Source organism: Pseudopipra pipra, chromosome 12, assembly GCF_036250125.1.
Source record: "Pseudopipra pipra isolate bDixPip1 chromosome 12, bDixPip1.hap1, whole genome shotgun sequence".
NCBI classification, from domain to species: Eukaryota; Metazoa; Chordata; class Aves; order Passeriformes; family Pipridae; genus Pseudopipra; species Pseudopipra pipra.
Window position 1 is genome coordinate 9068641 of NC_087560.1, and position 22581 is coordinate 9091221.

At 44.8% G+C, this 22581-nt stretch overlaps 1 protein-coding gene across 1 annotated transcript; it reads left to right on the top strand.

Moving 5' to 3' along the window:
• Positions 1-33: 33 nt before the first annotated feature.
• GNB5 (G protein subunit beta 5) lies at positions 34-22079 on the top strand. The gene is made up of 11 exons (XM_064668767.1): positions 34-274; positions 4294-4430; positions 6076-6117; positions 6897-6973; positions 8489-8621; positions 12402-12545; positions 15674-15765; positions 15887-15935; positions 18463-18559; positions 19590-19756; positions 19987-22079. The coding sequence occupies exons 1-11, from the start codon at positions 163-165 to the stop codon at positions 19996-19998; spliced, it is 1062 nt and encodes a 353-aa protein (XP_064524837.1). The 5' UTR covers positions 34-162; the 3' UTR covers positions 19999-22079.
• Positions 22080-22581: the final 502 nt, after the last annotated feature.

Consider the following 22581-nt stretch of genomic DNA (forward strand, 5'->3'; position numbering starts at 1 on the left):
ATCCCATCCGGCCTGGACGTCAGCGGGGAGGGGAGGGGGAGCCCGGGCCGGCTCCGGCGCCGTTGCTGAGGCAGCAGGAGCCTCGGCAGCATCCCCGAGAGCCGGGCGGGCAAACTCCTCCCTCCCGCTCTCATCCCCGCTCTCCCTGCTTCCTCCGCAAAGATGGCAACCGAGGGGCTGCGCGAGAACGAGACCTTGGCATCGCTGAAGAGCGAGGCCGAGAGCCTGAAGGGGAAGCTGGAGGAGGAGCGGGCCAAGCTGCACGACGTGGAGCGTGAGTGGGGCCGGGCGCGGGGCGCGGGGGCCGCCGCGGGGCCGCACCGCGGGACGGGCCTGGCCGGGAGCGGGCGGGGAGCGCGGCCCCAGCGCCGGGACATCGCTCCCCCCGGGGCGGGCAGGACCCCGCAGCATCCCCAGAGCACCGCGGCGGCACGGCCCGGGCTGCGCTGCCTCCGGCGGGGGTGGGCGGCCGGGAGGGGCGGGGACCCTGAAATACCCTCGGTGCAGCCCGGGATGTGTCTGCGGCCGCTCGATGTGGTGTCAGGAGCAAAGATTAACCCCAGCCGCCTGGGAGTTGATAGGAATTTGCTTTGATGAGTCCGGGATTTTACCCAAGGTGTGGACGGGCTTAAAAAGGAGCATCATTTCAAAAACCGGCTCCTCTGCCCCCCTTCCCCCAGGGAAACAACTTGCAGGGATACAGTGCTGATTCAGAGGTGCGGGGTGAGTCAGTGCTGGAGCTGTCAATGCTGTAACTCACCGTTCTCAGCTGCAGCTTCAAGATCCAGGGATAACGTGACAGAAATTATATGGACAGACCTCAACTCTGCCCTCCCACTATCACCCTCCCTCCAAGTTCAAGAAAAATAAGCTAACCTTACTTTATGGAGCTCCTCAAGTAGGTATTAATTCACCTGTCCAGACAGATAAAAATCCTTTCGTTTTCATAATTTCATTTTTATAATTACAATGATATAATCTATTACATGGTTTTGGGGCATTTTGGGGTGTGTTTTTTAAAAAACATATAAATTACTTTTTTCCTCTGAAATCACACACCTTACTCTATTAGAAATATTAGTGGGTCATTAAAACTTTTTTTTATCTGTTTTGATGTCCTAAACATTGAAAAGGAATCTGAGCCTGTATCCAATGATTTAGTTCTTCATGTTTTCTAAGAATGAGGGACTGACAAACATTTGTAAATTTAAGGTCAGGAAGGGTTAATTTTTTATTTTTTTTTTCCTGGAGTAAATAGAGCATTTCTTGTCCAAATGAGACAATCATATGTTATATGAATGTCCTATTAATTTGAATTATTAAACAAATGGAGATAGCCTCATTACAGAAACATTACCATAAATCACCATATTTCTACAGTATATTTTCTGTATCAGAACTAGCAGGGCCTCTGTTTAACACACCTCTTAAGAATATTCTTAAACCCATTTTTGCTCACACAGAGTTTTAACTGTGGTTGCAGTGATACCATAACTCTGTGTGCCATTGATAGTCATAAGATACTCATGCCTTTGTCATATGTGAAATCTGTAAACTTCCATTGGAAAGGTATGTTTGCATAGCCATGACAGGATTTCTGAGACAGAAGTGTTATGCTGCTGTAGAGCAATGCTCCCTCATGATATTTTATATTAATTCTGTATCAGAGCTTTTTTACACTTCAGATATTCCCAAGTACTATTTCTGCAGAGCTTGTAAGTTTCAGAATAAAGCATCTTTTCTGGGTTTTGCTTGGTTGGGTGGTTGTTGTTTTTTTCCTAATCTAAAATTGTATCTTTCACATTTTTTTGATTGTGACTTTCCCTGTGTGGTTCCCAAAACAAACAGCTGGCTGAAATAGGATTGCCCTTATTTGTTCAACTGGTTTGGAACATCAGCTCTCAAAAATGTGGACAGAAAAAGGAAATGCCAAACATACATTTGATTTGCAGTCTTGCAGTTTTAAGGATTCAATGCTATAGCTTAAAATTTTAGGCATAGAGAAAAGTTTGTTCTGTTTGTGCAATCCATAAATTTTTAAGGCCAGAGAGATCATTAGACCCAATTGACTTCCTGCACGGAAAAGATCAAAGACCCAATAGTACCTGCATCAAGTCCACACCTCCTGTTCAGGCCAAACAATATTTTTAAGAAAAATAGGCAGTTTTATCTAGACCTCTGTAAAACTACTCAAGCTACTTACTGGCTTTAGCTGATCTACTTGTCTGAGTGCATGATTTTCAACTATCTTGGAACAATATTGAAGAATGCTTAAAAATAATTATCTGACTCTCGAACCTGTGCTGGGCGGGAGCAGGATTATTATGGCTGTGGTTGGAGATAAGCGTCCTCAGAGAATCAGTGAGGCTAAACCAGACAATTTCACAGAGTCTCAGCTGCGTTGACATAATGGAAACGCTTTGTTCATTGTCTGTGCCACATTTGTTTTTGCAGATATGTTCTGGACACAAGCATCTTTCCAGCTGCCATAATAACCTCCTGTCCTGTGTTTTCATGTCTTTTGATTGGATCATTTGGCAGGTTTCTATGGGCAATGATAGGGAGAATGTATCTTTTCCTCAGTGGGTTTATATGATACTTTCTCAGAAATTGGCTTCTGACCTATGGACAAGTTGTCAGGAATGGTGGACAGCACCCATCCCCGGGCTCTGTGAGACTGGTTGAGCAGAGATTTCAGGTGAGAACATTATTCTGGCACAGCCTGTGGGGCTGGTGGCTTTGAAAGACAACTCTTGGAAAGGTAATCCACTAGAAATCAGTCTCTGCCTTAGGCAGAAATTGCTTCCCTGAGCCTGTGCCAGGGAATGGTCTCGAAGCTCAGGATGCCTGCTCTGTCACTGTCACAGCCCTTCCTAGCCCGTGAGCTTTCTTGCAGCCCTAGAAAAGTGATGAAGGGTGAAGTGGCAATGGAGCTCCAGAGCATCACCTGACATGGGGGATGTGTACCTCAGTGTCCAGCTTGGCAGTGAAAAGCTTAAGATTTCCTGCACCAGCTCATTAAAGCACGTGAGCTTCAGCATTAATTTCGAAAGGCTTGAGTCAGGCATTGCCCCCATTGCTAACAGCAGCTGGACCATCTTAGGTTTCAGTGTGGACAAACACACAACGCAGAGAGGTGCTGGATCCTATTAGCTCTTCTCTAGACAGAGTAATTTTTGTTTCTGGTGCCAGTCTCCTGCCTCAGGACCCCTACTCTGCTATGAGACTTGAAGTAAATCTTACCCTCCCTCATGCTCTGTGTGAAGAGCTGCTACAGGGTGCCAAAATAATCATGGCCCTCCTCAGCTCCATGCTGGATGAAAATGCTGGAGCAAAGCAAATAGGTTTCCTCAGATGACACTTTGTCCCAGACATGTACAGATAACCTCAGCATGAGGCATCAGGGTTACATGAGATACCTTTTAGTTGTGTCTGCTGCATGTCTGTGCAGCTTTATGTCAAAGTCAATTGGCACAAATGGAAATGCAATTTTTTTTTGTTTTATAAGAATATCAGGTGAAAGTACTGCTATTAAATGAGGTGTGAAGGAACTGATTTCTCCATCAGAGGATGCTACTCAGGAAAGCTCTCTATTGTAAAAGAAAAAGCTGATACATCCCATGAAGTCCGTGATGTCTATAGATACTGTTGAAAAGTTGGGTAGTGTGCTCTTATAGCAAATGCCAAGCTTACTGCTCACTCAGAGCTGTGTCCTGGCCCTGGGGGCTCCCCTGGCCACCAGAAGGGCAGTTAATACCTGTATCACACTCCATCACCACACAGTGCTGAGAGCCAACTGCAGTTGGGAGTCTCACACCCAGAACAACTGTTTTACCATTAAAACTCTGGAGATTTGATGCCTACCCCATTCTTCTGTATGATTTTTCCTTTAAGACCCAGTAGTGGTCTTCACTTCTGCTGAGTACTTTGAAGCATGTGTTGCACTGGGGGCTGGCTGTCCACTTTCAGGCCTGAGGATTTCCCAGTAGGAGGGGGCAAAGGGGTAATCTCTTTTCCAGTTATACTTAGGTGTGATGGTCTGCAAGGCCTTCAGCTGCTACATCCCTGGAATTTAAGCCCTGGGTGAATTCATCCTTATCTTTATCTGGTAAATATGTTCATATGCCGCCCACCTTGGTTTTACCACCTGCCACCTCTGAAACAGAGTTCATTGCCTTGCACCATGGACTCGAACTTCATGGATTAATTCCTCCAGGGGCATTACTCCTGAACACAGAGATTTGCCAGGGCAGAGCTTTGATGCAGGGCTCTCTAACCACCAGCTGTTTGCAGTTCATCAGGTGGCAGAGCGTGTGGAGGCGCTGGGCCAGTTTGTGATGAAGACCAGGAGGACCCTAAAGGGCCATGGAAATAAAGTTCTCTGTATGGACTGGTGCAAAGACAAGAGAAGAATTGTGAGCTCTTCCCAGGTATGCTGTTGGGCAGTATACAGATCTTCTGGCTGTGCTGTGTGCCACTCTTTGCACATGATACCTGTGAATAGTGTAAATGTTTTCAGGATGCCCTGAAAGAAGTTTATTGGCAATGTATTTGTTCAGAAAGCTTAAATCTAAGCTTCTGATCATTGCTACCCCTGTTGTAGCTAATACCCTAAAATGTTCTTGTCCAGTCATACACAGAGTTTCCCCATATTCCCTACTATAATAGAAAACAGAACTCATGTAAGGCCACTTTTATTTCCTCGTTCTTTACAGATGAAATATGTAGTAAATTTCTCAGATTATGTCTTCAGAGAAAATAAAGGGAAGGAAAGAAATGCTGATTCTTTAAGAGATTTCTGTGCACAGAAATTTCTTCTGCAGTCTGTATGATTGATGTGACCTTGAAAGCCTCAAATATCCTGCCAAAATTACTGCATTTAGTTGGGCATTTTGAGAAACAGTCCTAACACCTGCTCAAGACCAGTCTCCTAAGCTGGAGGAGGTAATGAGATAATTACTTTCTAGATCCCCTGGTTCTTCCTGAGCCCAGTATGGCACTCAGTGTGCTTGTTGCATCTCACAGCTGTTCATTGACCTACATGAAATCTGTCAGGGGTCTCACTTGAGGGATAAAAATAGGCAATCTGCATTGCAAGCCACCTTCAGTTACTATGAGTTTTTACCATTCATGGTGATCTCAGCAAAGAGAATAATTTTAAATAACTAATGTCACCTTTTTTTAAAGTAGTTACAATGTTAGTGTGTAGATCAGAAAGCTGAACAGGCAGGTTGAAATGCATTTTTTACTCTGTTTTAAGAACTATATAAGTCCAGGTACAGCAGCAGTTGTTGCTCAGTAATAAACATTTAGCTTACAGGGAGGATAACAATATTATGTGCATAAGGCAAAGTAGCTGGCACAAGTGTAGCTGCCATACCCAAAGTGATTGTGTTGCTCTCTGTAGAGGGTTCTTAGGATGGCTATTTAGAAGATTGTATTAATGGATAATAAAAGGTTATATAAGTGTAGTGAGAAGTAAAGGGAAAACCAGGAAGGGAAAGGAAAGGGAAGATGAATAAACAGTGCAATGTCCATAAGTGCTGCCACCTAGTTAAGTGATTTGTGATACGGGTCACCTCTGTATTTGTAAGGTCCTGTAGTGAGCCACTGACAGGTATCACTTGGGAGAGGTGGCCAGCTTTGCAGGTGGTAGTTACAGGCTGGGAAAAACACATTGTGGCTTAAAGGAGGCAATTGAGGGCTCACTAGTAGCAGGTTCCTGAGGGATGGTCCTGGTTGTGGCATGTGCTGCAAGTGAAAGGAGTTCTCACGAACCCACTAAAAGGGAGGGAAGAAAACAGGAAAAACATTGGTCTTTTAAGCCAACATGAGTCATCTTGGTGAGGAGGAGATATGCTTTTCTTGTGGTAGATACAACTGGTACTGTTGAGGAGTGTCTCCTTGATGCTTCACTGTGACCATTGTGCTGTTGTTAAGATGGCGACAAAAATTTCAGACCATAACAGACTGGGGGATAGAAATGAGCAGCAGTGCTTTCCCCAAAGTGGGAAGCAGGCTTACAGCCATGTCTCTGTAAGGCCTCAGTTTCTCTCTCTCTGTGCTTTCCTTTAGGATGGGAAGGTGATCGTGTGGGATTCCTTCACTACCAACAAGGTAAGTGAAACTTCAGCAAAATTCAGATTTCTGTGCCCAGGGCAAATGACGGTGGAATGAGATGAAGGGCCCACAGGTGTCACAGGAGAGTGGGATGATGGGATAATATGCAGATCTCCACCAGCACCTAAAAAGAAGGAGCTGAGGGCAAGTCAGCTGCCTTGACCTGTCTCTGGGCAAAGTCCCTATCAGGGCACTGGGGTTTGTCATGGTCTCCATCGTGAGACTCTGATCCAGCCTCTTTGCTGACAGGGGAGGGCTCCTGGCTTGGGCAAAGCCCAGCCAACAAAACAGAGGTCCTTCCTGAGTAACCATTGTACCATATGTCCTGTGTGATCACCTGGGATCCTTCAGCTGTGGTATTCACTGTGAAATGGTGCTGCTGCTCCTCCAAGCCCTGCCTGGCTGCCTTGTGGCACTGTGTGCCACGCAGATGAGAAAAAACTACATGCCTTTAACTCACTTTTTCATGTGCAGCAATGGGGACTTTTTACAACCCTGAACAACCCAAATAAAGCATGCTCTGTGATCAATTTGGTGCTCATGAATAAGGTGGAAAGTGTCAGAGAAGGACTAGCCATCCTCCTGCTGCTCTGCTGAGCTCTGCAGTAAGGGTTGTCCCAGCCTGACGTGTGAGTTATGGCTGGGGGAAACACCTCTACCTTTCACTGACCCTAAGAATGTCTTACAGAAATACTGAACTTATTACTCTATGCTGTTTTCCTTGCAATGATTAGAGAAACAGTGACATCGCAGTCTAAAGAGATGCTGTGTTTCAGGAACACGCGGTGACGATGCCCTGTACCTGGGTGATGGCATGTGCATATGCCCCATCTGGATGTGCCATTGCTTGTGGGTAAGTTCCCAGTTTCCACAGCTGCTTACACAGAGAAGTTTGATTTTTTTTTGTGCTGTCCTGGTGCCTTCAGAAGCTGACAGATAGGAGTTTGCGTGCTGCGATTGTGGGTGGAAGGACTACACTCAGTGTCTCTGATTCTATTCCTATAATGGCTTGTACACATTATCTCCACTGACTTCAGTGCAATAACATTTGTTGTGTAAGCATGGAAAATAATCCTCTTTCAGCATTTATATCATGGGTTAGGAATTCTGCATGCATGTTACTTCCCTGTTCCAGTGTGGTTGTCTATGTTGGATATATATTCTAAGGGAAAGAGGTTTTAATCCTGTTCTTACTTTGCACTCATTCTTCTATGAGGTAGAGGTTCATCACTAACAATTACCAGTATGTGAATAGATCTTGCTAAGATGGGGTGGGGAGAAGAAACCCCATCCTTGATAATCTTCTACAAGTTTTTCTTGGAAGGCTCAAGTTTGACAACATTGAGTTCACGCAGGGGAAAAAACAAAGACATGAAATGTTGGCAAAGCATCTTTTTAAGAGTGACTGGGTGGATCAGACAGACAAAGCAAGCTTGGGGCAAGAGAAAGGAACAAAGGGAGACTTCACTGTGTGGCCTGAAAATCTAGAAAGCAGCAGACTGAGACAAACAGGCAGACTCCATAATCATGTGTGGAGAGCAAGTCTGGAAACTGGGTTTTTGTCTAAAACTCGAAGAATGGCAAGAAAACTCTGTATTCACATATGTAAGGGAGAGAGGGAATACACATATGCATTTATTGCACTACCTAATTCTATATTTCTGTTGTGCTGTCAGTTAAGTGCTGTACATGTAATGTAAGCCACAGAACCAGCAACTGCTGGTGTGCCAGGATCCCAGGGACCAGGGCAGGGCTGATCTACCACAGCTCGAGGAAAGGATCAGAGCCTTTAGAAATGAATCCTGTATCTGACACAGCTTAACTGGTAGAACTGTCCAGGAGGGACACATCAGCTACAGACGTCAGTGCTTCTGTTGCCTCTTTTCCAAACTCTTCTAAAAGGTCTGTCTTCACACCCTCCACTTGCTGTACCGTCTCTTCTGTAGTTAGGTCAAATTTATTAAGATAGATCAATAATTATGCTTAAATACTGATCTTTGCAATGACATATGTCAGCAGAAAAATGGCAGTTTGGCTGTATGTGAAACATTAACCCTGAGGTGACTGCTGTCACCTCCAAGTTTATGCTTTCGTGAGGTTTCATTCAGTGGCATTTATAAACTCGGTAAGGGTAAAAAATACTGAGGCGCAGCTGTTCAAGTTCTGTAAAGCAGCCAGCCTGGTGAGGCAGCTGGGGCTTCCCTGCACAGGGAGATCCCACACAGCACAATACAGGGAAGTCGGTACTTGTAAGGGTTTGGCAGCGCAGCACTGACAGGTGGTTTCCTTCTTATCACCACTCGCCTTTTGTCGTTGCAGTTTTAACCAGTTCTCCTCTCTCTGTTATTGCTATTATTACTCTCTTCAGTGGCCTGGACAACAAGTGTTCTGTGTACCCTCTGACATTTGAAAAAAATGAAAATATGGCTGCAAAGAAGAAATCGGTTGCAATGCACACAAACTACTTGTCTGCCTGCAGCTTCACTAACTCAGACATGCAGGTAAACGCATTCCCTTCCCGCTGCTCACCACCACCTAACATGAGCTGCACTCGTACACGGTGCACATGATGTTCCTTGCTCCCAGAACCATATCCTGCTCCATGCAGGGGCTGCTGGAAGACCCTCTCGGGGGCAGTGAAGGTACTGCAAAAGCTGCTGTAAGGAGATGCTCCTCACAGCCCGTGGCCAGGCTGCACCCTGCAAAGGCCTGTTGCTTCTGCAGAGGGAGCTCGCTGGTACCTGTGTGTTCTCTGCTCACCTGATCTGTGCCAGTTTGTGCTTTCAGGGGCTCAGACTATTGCAAATAGTTAAAAACAGTTTGCTTAGGACTAGGTTGAGTGCATACTACACCAGCTGATAGAGACTGTGTTGTTTGCCTCCTTTGTCCTGGACATCCGGACAACTTTGCTTTTGCTTTCATTCTTAGTATTTTTTATTTGTACCAAGTAATACATTTGGCCCCATAGGGGCATCCCTGTTGTCTGTACGTGCAGTGGTGTGTTCCCTCGAGGGAAAGGAGTGATGCTGTCCCCGTCTCCAGCCGGTGGAGTGGAGCACAGAGGCCCACAGTGGGAGGCAATGGCAGAGCCAGGAACTAAATGCAGATCTTCTGAGACCAGGCCACTCTGCAGTGAATATCTCAAAGATCTCATTCTGCAGGAACACGGAAGATGATGAAAGGAGCCAGGATAATCCCCTTGTCCTCTCTGATTTCTGAATTTAATTAGAGCTCTGCTCAGTGCAGCTCTGCAGCAGAATGGAGCATTTTCATTGCTTTCGGTGTCAACAGAGCTGCTGGAAAGGGATTATCGTGTTCCCTTCTTCCAGATATTTGGAGCTCTTCTGAAGGAAATATCAGCTCTCATTGCTTCTATTTCAGGACATGTGAAGCCCGAGAGTATGTTGTTGTTTGTCGCTCTCTGGTTTCTGTAATGACTCTGAGGTGCTAATTTAAGTCCATTGCCATGGAAACAAGTGGTGGAGGTACCCAGTGCTCAGACTTGCTTAGCCCTGACCTTACTGTGTAGGAACCCCGCTGAATTAGAGCAGTCTAAATTAAGTGTAATGTTTTTCATGAGACATAAAACCGGTTTCCTCTTTTCTTCTCCATACCTAAATGCATTGTGCTTAAATCCTATGATAGAAAAATGGCAATTTATTTTTTCATAGTAGAAAAGAAAGGTATTTTTTCTTCATATTAAATACAGCAAACTGCATTGATATTGAAGGTAATGTACAACTATTGTTAGATAATACACAGTGGATTAAGGTGTTGTATATTTAGTGATTCAGAGATTTTTCTGAAGTCTTTAAAAAGAAATTTTCTTATGATAGCTAGGCTTATAAATGATCATTTATGGCACTGCATGTTATCATTGAAACAAATGCAAGCAAGTGGGTTGGCCAAGCTTCTATTAGGACACTGTTATGTAGGAGATCCTAGAGAATACCAGATTTCTTATCTTTTTGCACTTACACAAAGGCCTCAGAATTAGAACTATTCACTGTGCACTCTGAAGGTGCACAGTGCAACAAGCACATGGTGCAGGAGCTTTCCCAGCTATGTGCAGAGCAGTTTTCATCACTGGGGGAACACGGTCCCTGTCCTGGAGCAGCTCTCGTGTGAGGTGGAGGTGTCCCCCTGCCCAGTGCTCCCCCAGCTCCCACTGCTAGGTGGTGTCAGGGCTGCTGCTCTGCCTTGACTGCTTTCTTAAACTACAGCTCTGTTTTCCCTCAAAGGAATGAAAGGCTGGGTTGGAGTTTAGGGGTTGATGTGCCCATGGGCATCTGGCAGTGCAAGGGAAAGAGAGGAGATTTAGGGGTGGTTTATCACTGATTAAAGCCACTCTCAGGCTGTGTGGATGCTGAAAGAAGGGGTCCCACCCTTACTCCTGATCACGTTCCCACCTGGGCCAAGACAAGTGCAGAAGTGCAGAGCTGGGTGACCCATGCACCTTGTTCTCAGTGCCCCAAATCAGTCTTGCTTGAGAGAGCCTCCCCCACCTCAGTGAGCAGAGCCAGGGAGCCTCGCTTCCTAAATTAGGTATCTGCAGCTCTGCAGTGTGATAATGCTCCCCACGTGACAATGCTCCATGTGTATTAATAGCAACAGTTAATTGGGATCTCAAGTGTTTTGCATAGGGCAGGCAGCCATGCTCCAGTGTGGCAGGGCTGAGAAGCAGGATGACGCCCGTGGTGGTGGAGGAGGTGAAGATGGCCCCTCTCCCCTCGCTGCTGTTCCCAACCCCGGTGCCTGTGCTCCCAGTGAGCAGGGGCTGTGTCCCTGCTGTCCCTTGCCCTGTGCAAGTGCTGCCTCTTGCTGCCAGGCAAGGCAGGATCCCCATCCAGCGCTGTAGGAGCCCCTAGTGCAGCAAGCCAGAGTCCAACAGCAAAGATTGTTAATTCCCTTCTGGTTTTAGATTTTCAGAGTTGGTTTGGTTTTCAATAGCAATACCCTGAAGTTGAGTCCATAACCTTTTTCTTTAAGTATTAGCTGAAGCTCTGGGTTGCCAACAGACCCTTCCCTTACACCTTTAGCTACTCCTATTCCCCTCGTGTCTTTCTTACACAGTATTGCAAGAGCAAATCCTCGGAGCTGAAAGGCTTCATTCGTCAGCCAAGTACAAATATTTCTCAGAATAGAGAAGTTCATTGATCCAGGCTCAAAAGCTGGCCAGAAAGACAAGTCAGGACTTTCTTCTGCTATCATCATCTGAGAGCATTAGCGTCTCTCTACTGCAGGATTCAGAACAGTCTGTTCTGCAGCTTTGCAGACCTCTGTTTATGGGAAGAGTTTTTGGAGCATCTGTCAAACATGTTTAGTGTTTAACCTTTATGCAACTCTGTGAATGGCTTCGTGACTGCGTGATCATTTTCTTCTTGAAGAGTATTTTGTTTTTAACTTCTGACTGCCCGCTGGGATCCCTTGAATTTCCTCACCAACCATGAGAAAAACCTGTGTACAAAACCGAGAGCCCTCCTTCATTCACCCTTGCCTCCTTCCTTGCCAGTGCACAGGAACCCTGTCAACCTATGAAATTTGTGATTGCATAACAGCTTCGGGTGCCAAGGGGAAATTTTGAACAATTGAGCATCATCAGGATTTAGTCACAATAACAAGCTCTGATCACATGCGCTTTCTACAAGTGCTGTAGCAGATGGGAAGCTGTGGGCTGTGTTCGGTCAGTGTCTGTTCAAGCCCTTTCACACACAAATGGTTTTGGACAAGTGAGAGCTGATGGACTTATCAAACAACTGTCTAGACAGGCTTACAGCCCTTTCAGAAAATCCATGTCTTAAGCCAAATTAATTGGGTTTAACCTGACTATTTCAAGCAGAAAAAAACAATAAATTAGAGAGTTAAACAGGTAAACTTAGCTCCAACAATTCTTCCCTTTGCCTAGGTTGAATTCCAGCAGCCTGTATATGGATAGGGTTAAATACAGGGGCAGACAGGAATACCAGTATGGTTCTACCTTCTTTTTGGAGAATAAGGAAATGCCAGCATGTCCTTAGTGCCATCAGTTATGCAAACCCCACTGCACAAAAGGGGCCATTGTAGAAACATTGTGTAGGTATAGTGGTGTCAATACAGCTCTCCTTTCCACTCTTAACTTCTTTCCTTAAAACTAAAAGCCATGAAAAGTACTTAGGTTCACAGTGGATTTATGGCTTTGATATTTCATTAACTTAAAGCTGTCCTTTTGTTTGTGTGTGGAATGTCAGTTGTTTCTTTGTAACTGTTGATTTTTGTATTGTGATTCTTCTCACATCCTATAGATCCTGACAGCAAGTGGAGATGGAACTTGTGCTCTATGGGATGTTGAGAGTGGGCAGCTTCTACAGAGTTTCCATGGTCATGGAGCTGATGTCCTGTGCCTGGACCTGGCCCCTTCTGAGACAGGAAATACATTTGTCTCTGGGGTAAGCAGGAGCTTCTTTTCATAATATAAAATTAAGGAATATGGAAATGAAAAGGCAGCAAAGCAGGAGGCTTCTGATCTTACTGAGTGAGTGCTGGAGTATATGTTGGATGCCCCAGTGCAATCCACTCATTGCAAGCACATTTTACAAGCTGGAGCGAATTAAACCCCTGACAGTGGGGTCAAACCCACCCAGCCAGTCTGACTGCAGTTCTGCTTACTTAGCAAGTTCCACCCCACACCAAAGCAATCCAGCTCAAGATCAAAACAACGCCTCTCCAGGGAAGGGAAAGGCTCAGAGTTAGAGCAGTGGGCTCCTGCCACAGAGGAGGTGTGAATCCCTGTGGATTGGAGCCTGGAACAGCAGAGGACTTCCCACACATTGCTCCTTTCTTGTGCCCAGCTCTCTGGAGTGAGATGGGGTGTGACAGGCATCAGGTCGTGCTCAGGGCATCAAAGTGGGGCTGCAAATGACGTGCATGTCACTGTGTCCCTCAACCACTCCCCAGAAGTCATGGGGTAGCTTGGACACTGGCTAAACCTTCATGCATGTTGGAGCAGGGACATGAGGTGTGGCCACATCTTCAGCTGTTGCTGAGTCCTCTGTGCCTTCCAGCGGTACCAGAGGCATTTAAAGCCCCTTTATCAGTCAAAAACTGCCCGCTCCCTGTCCTGGCCCAGAGGAACACACAAGCCTCACTGGGACTGCAGGACTGGACTGGTCTGGGAAAGTACCCAGGGCATCTTCCAAGTCTTGTCGTGCTGCCGAGGGATCGCTGTTCCCAGGCAGCTGAGCCATTGGCACACAGCCTGGCAGTGAGGCAGGCAAGGCATAAAGGTGAGTGAAATGAGGCTCTGCTCCTTTTCAAGGTGATCCTGGTCTTTCCCACATTAGAGACTGAGTGTGCAGGTGAGAGCTGGCAGCAGCTGAGAGAAGACCTCTCTTGCTGGAGGCAGGTTGCTACCAGTACCTTTGCTGAAGGTACCCGGTTTCTGAGCCCCACAAGCACTGGCCCAGGGCTGATCCTGTGCTTGATGATGGAAATGGCCCTTGTGCCAGAGGGTGCCGAACATGGATTAGGGGTGCTTGGAGTCATGGTCCCATCCCTGCACAATAAACCTGGATCTCTTCTGTTATGGCTGTTTTATCAGATTTGGCTGGCCCATCAGGAGCAGGGTCCAGCACACTGGCCCAGTTTGCCTGCTGCTAGCACAGCTGCTCTGAAGCGTGACTGAAAGCTAATTCCATCCAAGTGCATTACTTCTCTCGGGTTTTCCTGTCACCGAGTTTGCTTCCCAGAAAGGATAGATTCATTCTCCCTGGGAACAGCTCAGCTTATTATAGGGCAAAGAATCACAAGCAGCTATGGTACTGCTAAGAGAATATGTCATACTGGTGTTGATACAGCAGCTTGGGTATGTCTGTGCTTATAGGCACTCAATTCATCAGATGTAAAACACCACTTCAGATCTGTCTTACATCGTGTCAATGCAGGTATAGGCAGAACAGTGCAACCTGAAGGTATGGCAGCATGGAGAGACTCCCTGTATGTTGTGCCTCTTCAGCACAGTAACCCTGAGCTGGAATAAGCAATGTCAGTCCATCAGCATAGAGGCTGGGTGATGTTACATTTAACAACTTAACTCAAAATTCCAACTCTCCTGGGTGAGCTCAGGGCTGTGTCCCAGGCTGTTGTGCTCCGTGCCCTCTGAGCTCTGCTCCTTGGGCTGAGTTGGATATCACTCAGGGGGCCCATCTCTCCGCAGGTGGTTGCTGGTTTCTCCTTCAAAACCTTAGGAGTCAAAGAACCAGCTTGTCAGATTGGTCTTGTCCCCAACCTCCCAGAGAGGTCAGTAAGAACAGTGCACATGGAAGTGATATGAAAGGCTGGGCTTGGACTGTGATGGGGCTTGAGAGGGAAATATGCTGAGTCCAAAATATTCTCTATCCTGTTTGGTTTCCCCGAAACTAAACCAAACCACAATTTGGTGCAAAGGAACATAAATCATGACATCATTAGTAAAAACATTGGGGTTTCATTTTGACAACGGAATTTGAATTAAAAAAAAAAAGAGAGAAATATATGAATTGTAAAGAGACTGTTTAGTTTAATTAGCAATCATATTTGATTAAAATAAACAACATGTGTGGCATGGTCTGCTAGGCAGGGCGCTCTGGCTCAGCACAAGCAGCAGCCACCTGGTCTGCCCTGTGCTTCCCACACAGCCCCTGAGGGGCCAAGCCCCCAGAGGTGAGCCTTGCCCACTGCCTGCCCCTCAGAAGGGGCAGATTTATTGAAATCTTCTGTCACTCTTAAAAGAAAAGACTGTGTTCTTCTTCCTGTCACTCTGTCTGTGGCAGCAGTGAGACACTGCTGCTGAGAGCATGAGCCTACAGGTATGAGATGGTTCCTGCCCCAAGGACATTGCAGACAAGATGGGCGAGGCCCTTGCCCAAAGCATTCAGGGTGCTGAGCACTGAGTGTTAAATGATCTTTTCAAAGCACAGTTTGGAAGGGCAGATTAGAGCTTGGGGATGAGATGAAGTGCTGCTATGCTGCTTTTCTCTCCCAACCACACCATCAAGCCTGAGGGTGCAGAGCCCTGACAGGGGTTAACTCTGGTAGGAGGCTGGACAAGAGCCCCTCCAGATGCACCTATTTAATTTTCTGTTTCAGTGTGTGAAAAGAATTAGTTATAAAACTTTGAATGCTGGGTATGAACCTTTTATATTGGGCATGTTATGTGGTAAGGGAAAGAGTGAGTTACGCAGCTCTGTGGCATGGTGGGGCTGCAGACACAGGCAGGGCAGCAGCATAAACAAAGCAGGGCTGTGAGTGCTGGTCAGTGTGGGGCTGCCTGTGCAGACAACCCAGTGCTATCTGCACCCCACTGTCCTGAGGCTTCAGCCTTCATGATGTCCTCTTCTTCTACCTGCAACTGCACCAGCTGGGGGTACCAGTGCAGGCAGCTCTGGGGCTGCTTTGCTGGTTAAATCCCCTCAGAGCTGTGATGTTCAGAGCCTTTAAAAGTAGCTGGGCTTGATGACAAATGTCAGGTACATGAGGGGTGAATATCACCATTTGCTCTACTGTAGTGATTTTTGCTGTCTTTTTTTTGTCTTATTAGGGATGTGACAAGAAAGCCATGGTTTGGGACATGCGGTCTGGTCAGTGCATCCAGTCATTTGAAACCCACGATTCAGATATCAACAGTGTCAGGTCAGTTTGTTTCTGGGAGAGGACACATTTGCAATGTTGAGCAATGTTCTGGTTCTATTTTTGAAGTCTGACCTCATCCAAGTAATGTAATGTGTTCTGGTCTTCTTTTACTTGTGCACAGATATTATCCAAGTGGAGATGCCTTTGCCTCTGGTTCAGACGATGCCACGGTATGTTAATTCAGCAACCTAATTTAGGGAAATTCTGTTACTTCCCAAGTCAGATTCTCCTAGAAGATTAGGTCATAACCACAGAGGACTTTTAGTGACTAAACTGGGCCTGTGACACCATAGTTGCAGAAATAATAATTCCTATAAGATATTAAATACTATGTATGCTATAGGGAAAATCTAGTAACACTGTAGGTCACTTATGCAAAGTTGTCTACATGAGGTACTGTCCAAATATTCATTTCAGATTTTCTATGTTTGAAGTTTCATGACCAAAAATAGTTGTCTTACCGGAAGATATTTGACTTTGTGTAACTGTTGGTCACAGCATGGGAGGAACCAGCTGAAATGCTGAAGCTTGTGTCAGGAGAAGCAGCTTGTCCCAGCAAGCAGAGGGGCTGTGGGCTCAGCACAGAGCAGGGCAGATGTGGGCAGCTGGCTCTGCAGCCCCAGGGTGGCCTTGATCACATTCATCTCCTCCCTGTCTGTCTGACTCACTGCCAACACTCTTCACTGCAGTGAGTCACTGCATCCAGGTCATTCTGGATCACACAGTAGTTCTTAATGGACCCTAGTTATCTATGAGCAATCTAGATATTCTGTGCTAGGAGGGGCACAGAATATATTGACAGGTAAATTGGGTCAGCACAATGTAAGCAAAATGACATTTACCTGGTGCCCTCCACCCTGAGTGAGGCATATGGCTGGTGGCTCTCCCTGCAGCTGATGGGTCCCCATGGGGGACCAGGCTCTGCCCCCACCACAACCCTGCAGGGACTGAGCCGGCAGTTAAGTGTAATTTGAGAGCAGATGTTTGGGAAGCACTTGGCACCTTATTTCTTCTGTTTATTCAAACATCACACTGAGTTGGGTGAGAGTGAAGACTTTATCTAAAGTACTCTGCCCTCAGAGCATGTTTTGAGTCTGCTCCGATACTAGCTAAACTCAATAGAAACATTCCTTTTATCTTCATTGGATGTGGAGACCTTCCAGGGCTCTTCTGGAGACAGTGTACCCTGCTTTTAGGTCTTAAAAACTGCAGTTGTAAATTAATATCTGTGGTGAGCCCAGCTCTCTGCACACTTGGATGTGGTACTGTGAGCTCTTGAGATGCTGAGAGTGTGATAGGGAGAAATTGTCCATCATTAAATTCTGATGAGAGCACTTTCTTTTTATGCCCTGTATCACAAGCTCTTATGCCCAGTATCACAGGCTCTTACTAGTTTATTTGATGGGGTTTTTCTTTCTTAACTATTCTTGACACCCCTGCCTTAAGCAGGAGAATGGGAAATTCCACCTCTGTACTTCTGACAGAAGTTTTGGCAGTTTCCTTATACCTCATTCTTTAAATTAAGAGGTTGGTGTTTTCAGTGTTACAGACTGGTATCCTTGACCTGATTTATATACTTGGGGATTTTGAGTAACAGATAATCCTGGCTGTCTGGAGGTAAACCATAAAGGTGTGCTCACATGACAGTGCTGTCACCTGCAGTGACCCCCAACTCCCCATCAGGGCAGTCTGATGAAATTATTCATCAGTTTGGAGCATTGAGTGACCTGGACTTCACACACCTGGCAGCTCCCCACTGCCTTGGAATCAAAAAGCCTCTTCTTTATGTGCAGGCTTGAATACCAGCCATTTTTCAATAGTAAACTCTTAGTAGTAGCAAAGCCATCTGACCAGTATTTGCTTAAGCTTAACTTATTGAGGAGGAGTTTCAATTGAAATAGTTTCAAAAGTGTGTTTTGATTTCAGGGCTAACAGACTGCCTTTCTGCATGGCAGTGAAGTCTGATGCATGATTTCCATGTTAAACAAGTCAAAGTTTGCTGGCAAATGATAAAAACAGGAAGTATAGCTTGTTAGAGGTGATTTGGGATTTTCCATGAGAAATAAAAACCAAAGATCTGTACAAAAATGCATTATTTCACTTCAATTACTTTCCTGTAGGTTTTTCAGACAAAGAGGCCTCATAGAAGGGCAAGGACTGCTATCCTAGCTTACTCAGAGCAAGGGCTACCATCTTTGACTTTCCTGTTCACGTTTTACACTGTGTGTTTATAGCCTCGTTAGTTCGTGGTCCGTGTTCTCAACAATGATTAGAGATTTGATCCTCTGTCTCCCAGACTCAGAGACTGTGTCCCCATGCACCTCCCCAGCAGCAGGATGCCCTAATATGTAGGAAACCACAGAGAGGAAGCAAGAGGGTGTGGGGACTTTCAGTGGGCAGCCATGGTCCAAAGCCCACCACGCATCTCTTTAGAGCAGGACAGGCAGGAGGCTTAGAGAAGTGGTTTGAAAAAGCAAATTCTTCACAGAGTTTATACAAAACAGCCTTGTGTTGCTTAGATCCCTGTTAAAGGAGTCCCAGTAACAGCAGGCAGAAATAGCAGAAGGAAAGAAGCCAAGCAGCCACTTCCTGTGATGCCTGTTAGGCTGCACTTCCCACTCCCATTTTTTCAAAATATTTTAGCCAGTGCCTCCAGCCTTTACTGAGGCATGTTTGTTGGTTTTGTTTTAATCCTAGTGTCGTTTATATGACCTTCGTGCAGACAGAGAAGTAGCAATTTATTCCAAAGAGAGCATCATTTTTGGAGCATCCAGTGTGGACTTCTCTCTCAGTGGTGAGACTTGAACTTTGGAGGTTAACTTAGTGTTGAGATTTTGAGGGGAACTGAAAAATTTTTCAGTTTAATTTGATAAAGCATTTGTTATTAAAAGTTACCAAAAGTAATAAGTGCCAAAAGAAACATTTAATGCATGGAAGCTTTTTTTTTTTTTTTTTTGCCTCTGTAAAAATAATTACTCTTTAAATAACCTAGCTGGCTACTGCTTCGTTGTAGTGATGAAAAGTATTTTCCTGGCCCTACTGAAGGCAGGAAATATTTTACCATTAACTACAGCTGGGCTAGAATTTCACAATAATGATGAAAAACATTTCAAAGGAAACATGAAATGCAACTAAACTATTAAGCGCGCTTACATAAATAGTTTTTAAAAGGAGAGTAAATGATTAATAGTAAAAATATGTTAGAGGGGCATGAAGAAAGAGACATTACCACTTTTCACCACAGATCCTGAGCCATGAGCTCGGGTCTTCTCTCTGCTGCCCCAGCACAAATGCAGAGCTCCCCAGTAACCCTGGGTGGGGGATGAGTGGGTGGTGAACTGCCCTCCCTCTGAGACTGAGGCAAATGCCCCTGTCACGGTCACAAGCACCCCAGCTCGACCCGTTAGCAATGAATCACTTACCAAATTGCCTACTAATCATTCGACCACTTATATTTAACTTCTTGTGCAAAGACTGAGCAAAGTATTATGACCCTGCAATAGCTGTTGAAGTGCTCTTCAGTCTGTCACGATTAAGAGTCATCTCCCATCTGTAATGACCGAACACATTCTGTGTGATTTAAGTAAAATGTGCTGTGTTTGTAACCCATTAATTTTAATTGTTTCAGCATTTAGTATGGACAGCTCAGCGGTGGGGCAGGGCTGTCCCACAGGAGCACAGCTAGTCTGGGGGGAGCAGTGGTCAGAGGGCGGCACGGGAAAGCGGCGTTGTGTCTCACGGGGGGATGAATGTCTTGCAGAAGGCTCTTGCTGCAGTCAAGGCACGTTAAGACCTCACTGTGTAAAATCTCATTCGCTCTGTAGGTCGCCTGCTGTTTGCAGGCTATAATGATTACACCATAAATGTCTGGGATGTGCTGAAAGGGTCCCGTGTATCCATCCTGTTTGGACATGAAAATCGCGTCAGCACCTTGCGGGTGTCTCCCGACGGGACGGCGTTCTGCTCAGGCTCCTGGGATCACACGCTCCGAGTAAGTGCTGGGAGCACCCACTTTGAGTGCTTCTTTGTTTCTTTGATAGAAGGGGGTGAGGGGGAAGGGTTGTTACAGGATAACTAACTCTAGAGGACCTAACGAGGGTATAAAAACACGGTGTAAAGCATGAACTGGAAAGTCTAGTAAAAATCCCCACAAAGTGCTAGCAGAACTGTTAAGTTTGATAGAAGAGTCATTGTCACAAACGATTGTTCAACTTTCTACAGATTTGGGCTTAACCTGAGATCCTGCTTGCAGAATCAAATGAAGACTGAAACCCTGGACTACAAAAACTGCATAAAGAAGCCGTTCCTCAAAATCAAATATTCACTGCATTACAAAAGAGTGACACTGAATCAACAGATTAAAACAACTAGGTAGAAAATATAGTCTGCTTGAACACTTAGCAAACATCAACTTGTAGTAGAACGAGATGGTTTTAATTCTGTTTTGAAACAATATTCTTTTATTAGAACTAGTTTAGTTAATTATAAAGGGACTTTTCTGCAAAGTCTCCTGTATCATAGAATTGACTATTTCAGTGCACATTGTGTATTTATTTGCATGAACTGAGTTTCTTTTTAAAGTAAAAAAAAAAAAAAAAAAGTCCTGATTTTATCAGGATGTAGCATAAGGCTTTGGAAACATTCCGTAGTAGCATATTGAATTTTAGTGTTGAAAAGTGGAAAGAAAAACAATTCTGATACTTTATGATGGTGTTATGGATGACTGAACCTTGGTGGTATAGAGGAGCAAAGGACCTACTGTGAAGGTACTGGCTGCTGTCATAAAAATGTATTTTTTTGTACAGAAAAGAAATTCTTTCAATCCCTTTTTTTTCTACTATCTTTTTAGATAGAAATAAGTATTTCATCTCTGTTACCTGAATATAAAGAATCTAAATATATACAAACTGATAAACAGCAAAGAGGAGGGATATAAACATGATTTACGTAATCATGAGGTAATACTTAACCAGTAGTTTCTTAGAAATTTTTAATTGTATCACTTGGTGAGTGAATTTTCTTTTAATTAAAAAAATACTACATGCTAAGCACTAAGGGATGCTACATGCTAAGCATTAAGCACCATTATACCGATGGTCAAATCTTTTCCGAGTCAGTCATAGTCGTTCTACGATCATGATTCTTATTTGCATTTTGAGCAGTTCATACCACTTTGGCAGGACAATGTAGCTTAAATGTATATTAAGGCAGTATATCCCATTTTAAGGTCCTTCTGCAATGTCAGAGCAGTGTTAAGTTCATGCAAATGTGGGTCAAACCTTAAAAACCAAATCATACAGTTCTAAATTTTAACAGTCATCTCCCACTGCCACAGACATAGTTTTGGACTTGAGAATCAATAACAGTGAGTTGTTGAAAACCTGCTGTGAGCCACAGTCCTGCCAATGTTTTATACCGTGCTGACCAGAGCACATGAGCCCATCTGATCCAGGAACCTCTGGGTTTCAGGGAAGCAGGACAGCTGGCCACATTGCTGGCAGCACCCAACCCTCTGTGTGAGCATGGGAATGCCATACAGACTGACAGCACCACCCCCTGCAGAGCTGATGCTGTAGAATCAGGATTTAATCAGGTAAATATGAGAATTAATTATAGAACCATTGTGAGATTATATCTGCATTTATACATTGAAAACTATTGAGACTATAGTGTGTCAGCTCTGCTCATACCAACAGGTACTGAGTCTAACTTGAGCAGAGGCATACAGGGAGCAAAGGGCTGGAGTAATGCTGGGGGCTTGCACAGTCTGGCCTTTGAAATGCAAGTGGTGAGATCCAGCTCTGAAAATATCAAATATATGATTCATATTTAGATTGAAACAAGAGAAAAGAAGCTCACTGATCACTGGAGTTATAAGTTTGATGATAATATCCTCATTCTATTTGAAAGTGGATTTTTTTTTAGAAAAAAATCATATAAGAAACAAAAGTCTCCTCATTTATGAAAACATTAGGTTCTGTGAATCCATAACCAATTAACCTAGGACACTGACATTTATCTCAGCCTTCCATCCCTAATGGAATAGTTCAGCTGTTTTCACTTGGAAAAGTCAACTCTGATGCTTTGCAATATTTGTGGCAAACTATCCCTGTAACAAACTGAATGCACTATGGAAATGTCATATAGAGCTCACTGTGCAATATTGAGTCAAAACACTGTACACATTTGATCAAAAGATTAATATTAATGTTTAGATAGTATTTATTGGCGAGATGTTTGTTTCAAACATACTACGTTGTGTTGATACTTATGAACAGCCTAAATACAATAAATTGTATTTTACATATTGAGAACATGTATGTAGTAGTTTTTCCCAGCTGTTAGGTACTTGCAATGGTAGCTATGTTTTGTTGGTTTTTTTGCTTTTTTTGACATTCACTTTTTGTACCATATAGCTCCTTAGATCATTTTTCCTGCAAAATCTAGGGCAAAGCCCAGATCTACCAGAAAATTGCTTCTGGAATGTTTTCTGGAAATACCCAAGGAGAGCCACAGCAACTGAGAGTGAGCAGTCCTTGAAAGTACCTGAAACACCATCTGAGCTCCCCCTGCATTCAGGACGCCAGAATTCAGGTTGTTTTCCTGCTCAGAAGGATCGCAGCTAATGTGATGTTTTCTTTCCAGATCCTTATCTGGAAAATGCAGAGTATGTGTTTGTGGGCGCATAGGATTCTCCTCGAGTTGCAGTGGGATGCCAGAGAAAGCTGGTCGCTGAAATGCTGGGGCTGTCACTGTTTGGGTGAACCAGATGTGCAGATCACCTTGAGATGCAGCAGTTCAGCTTTCTGCCTTGTC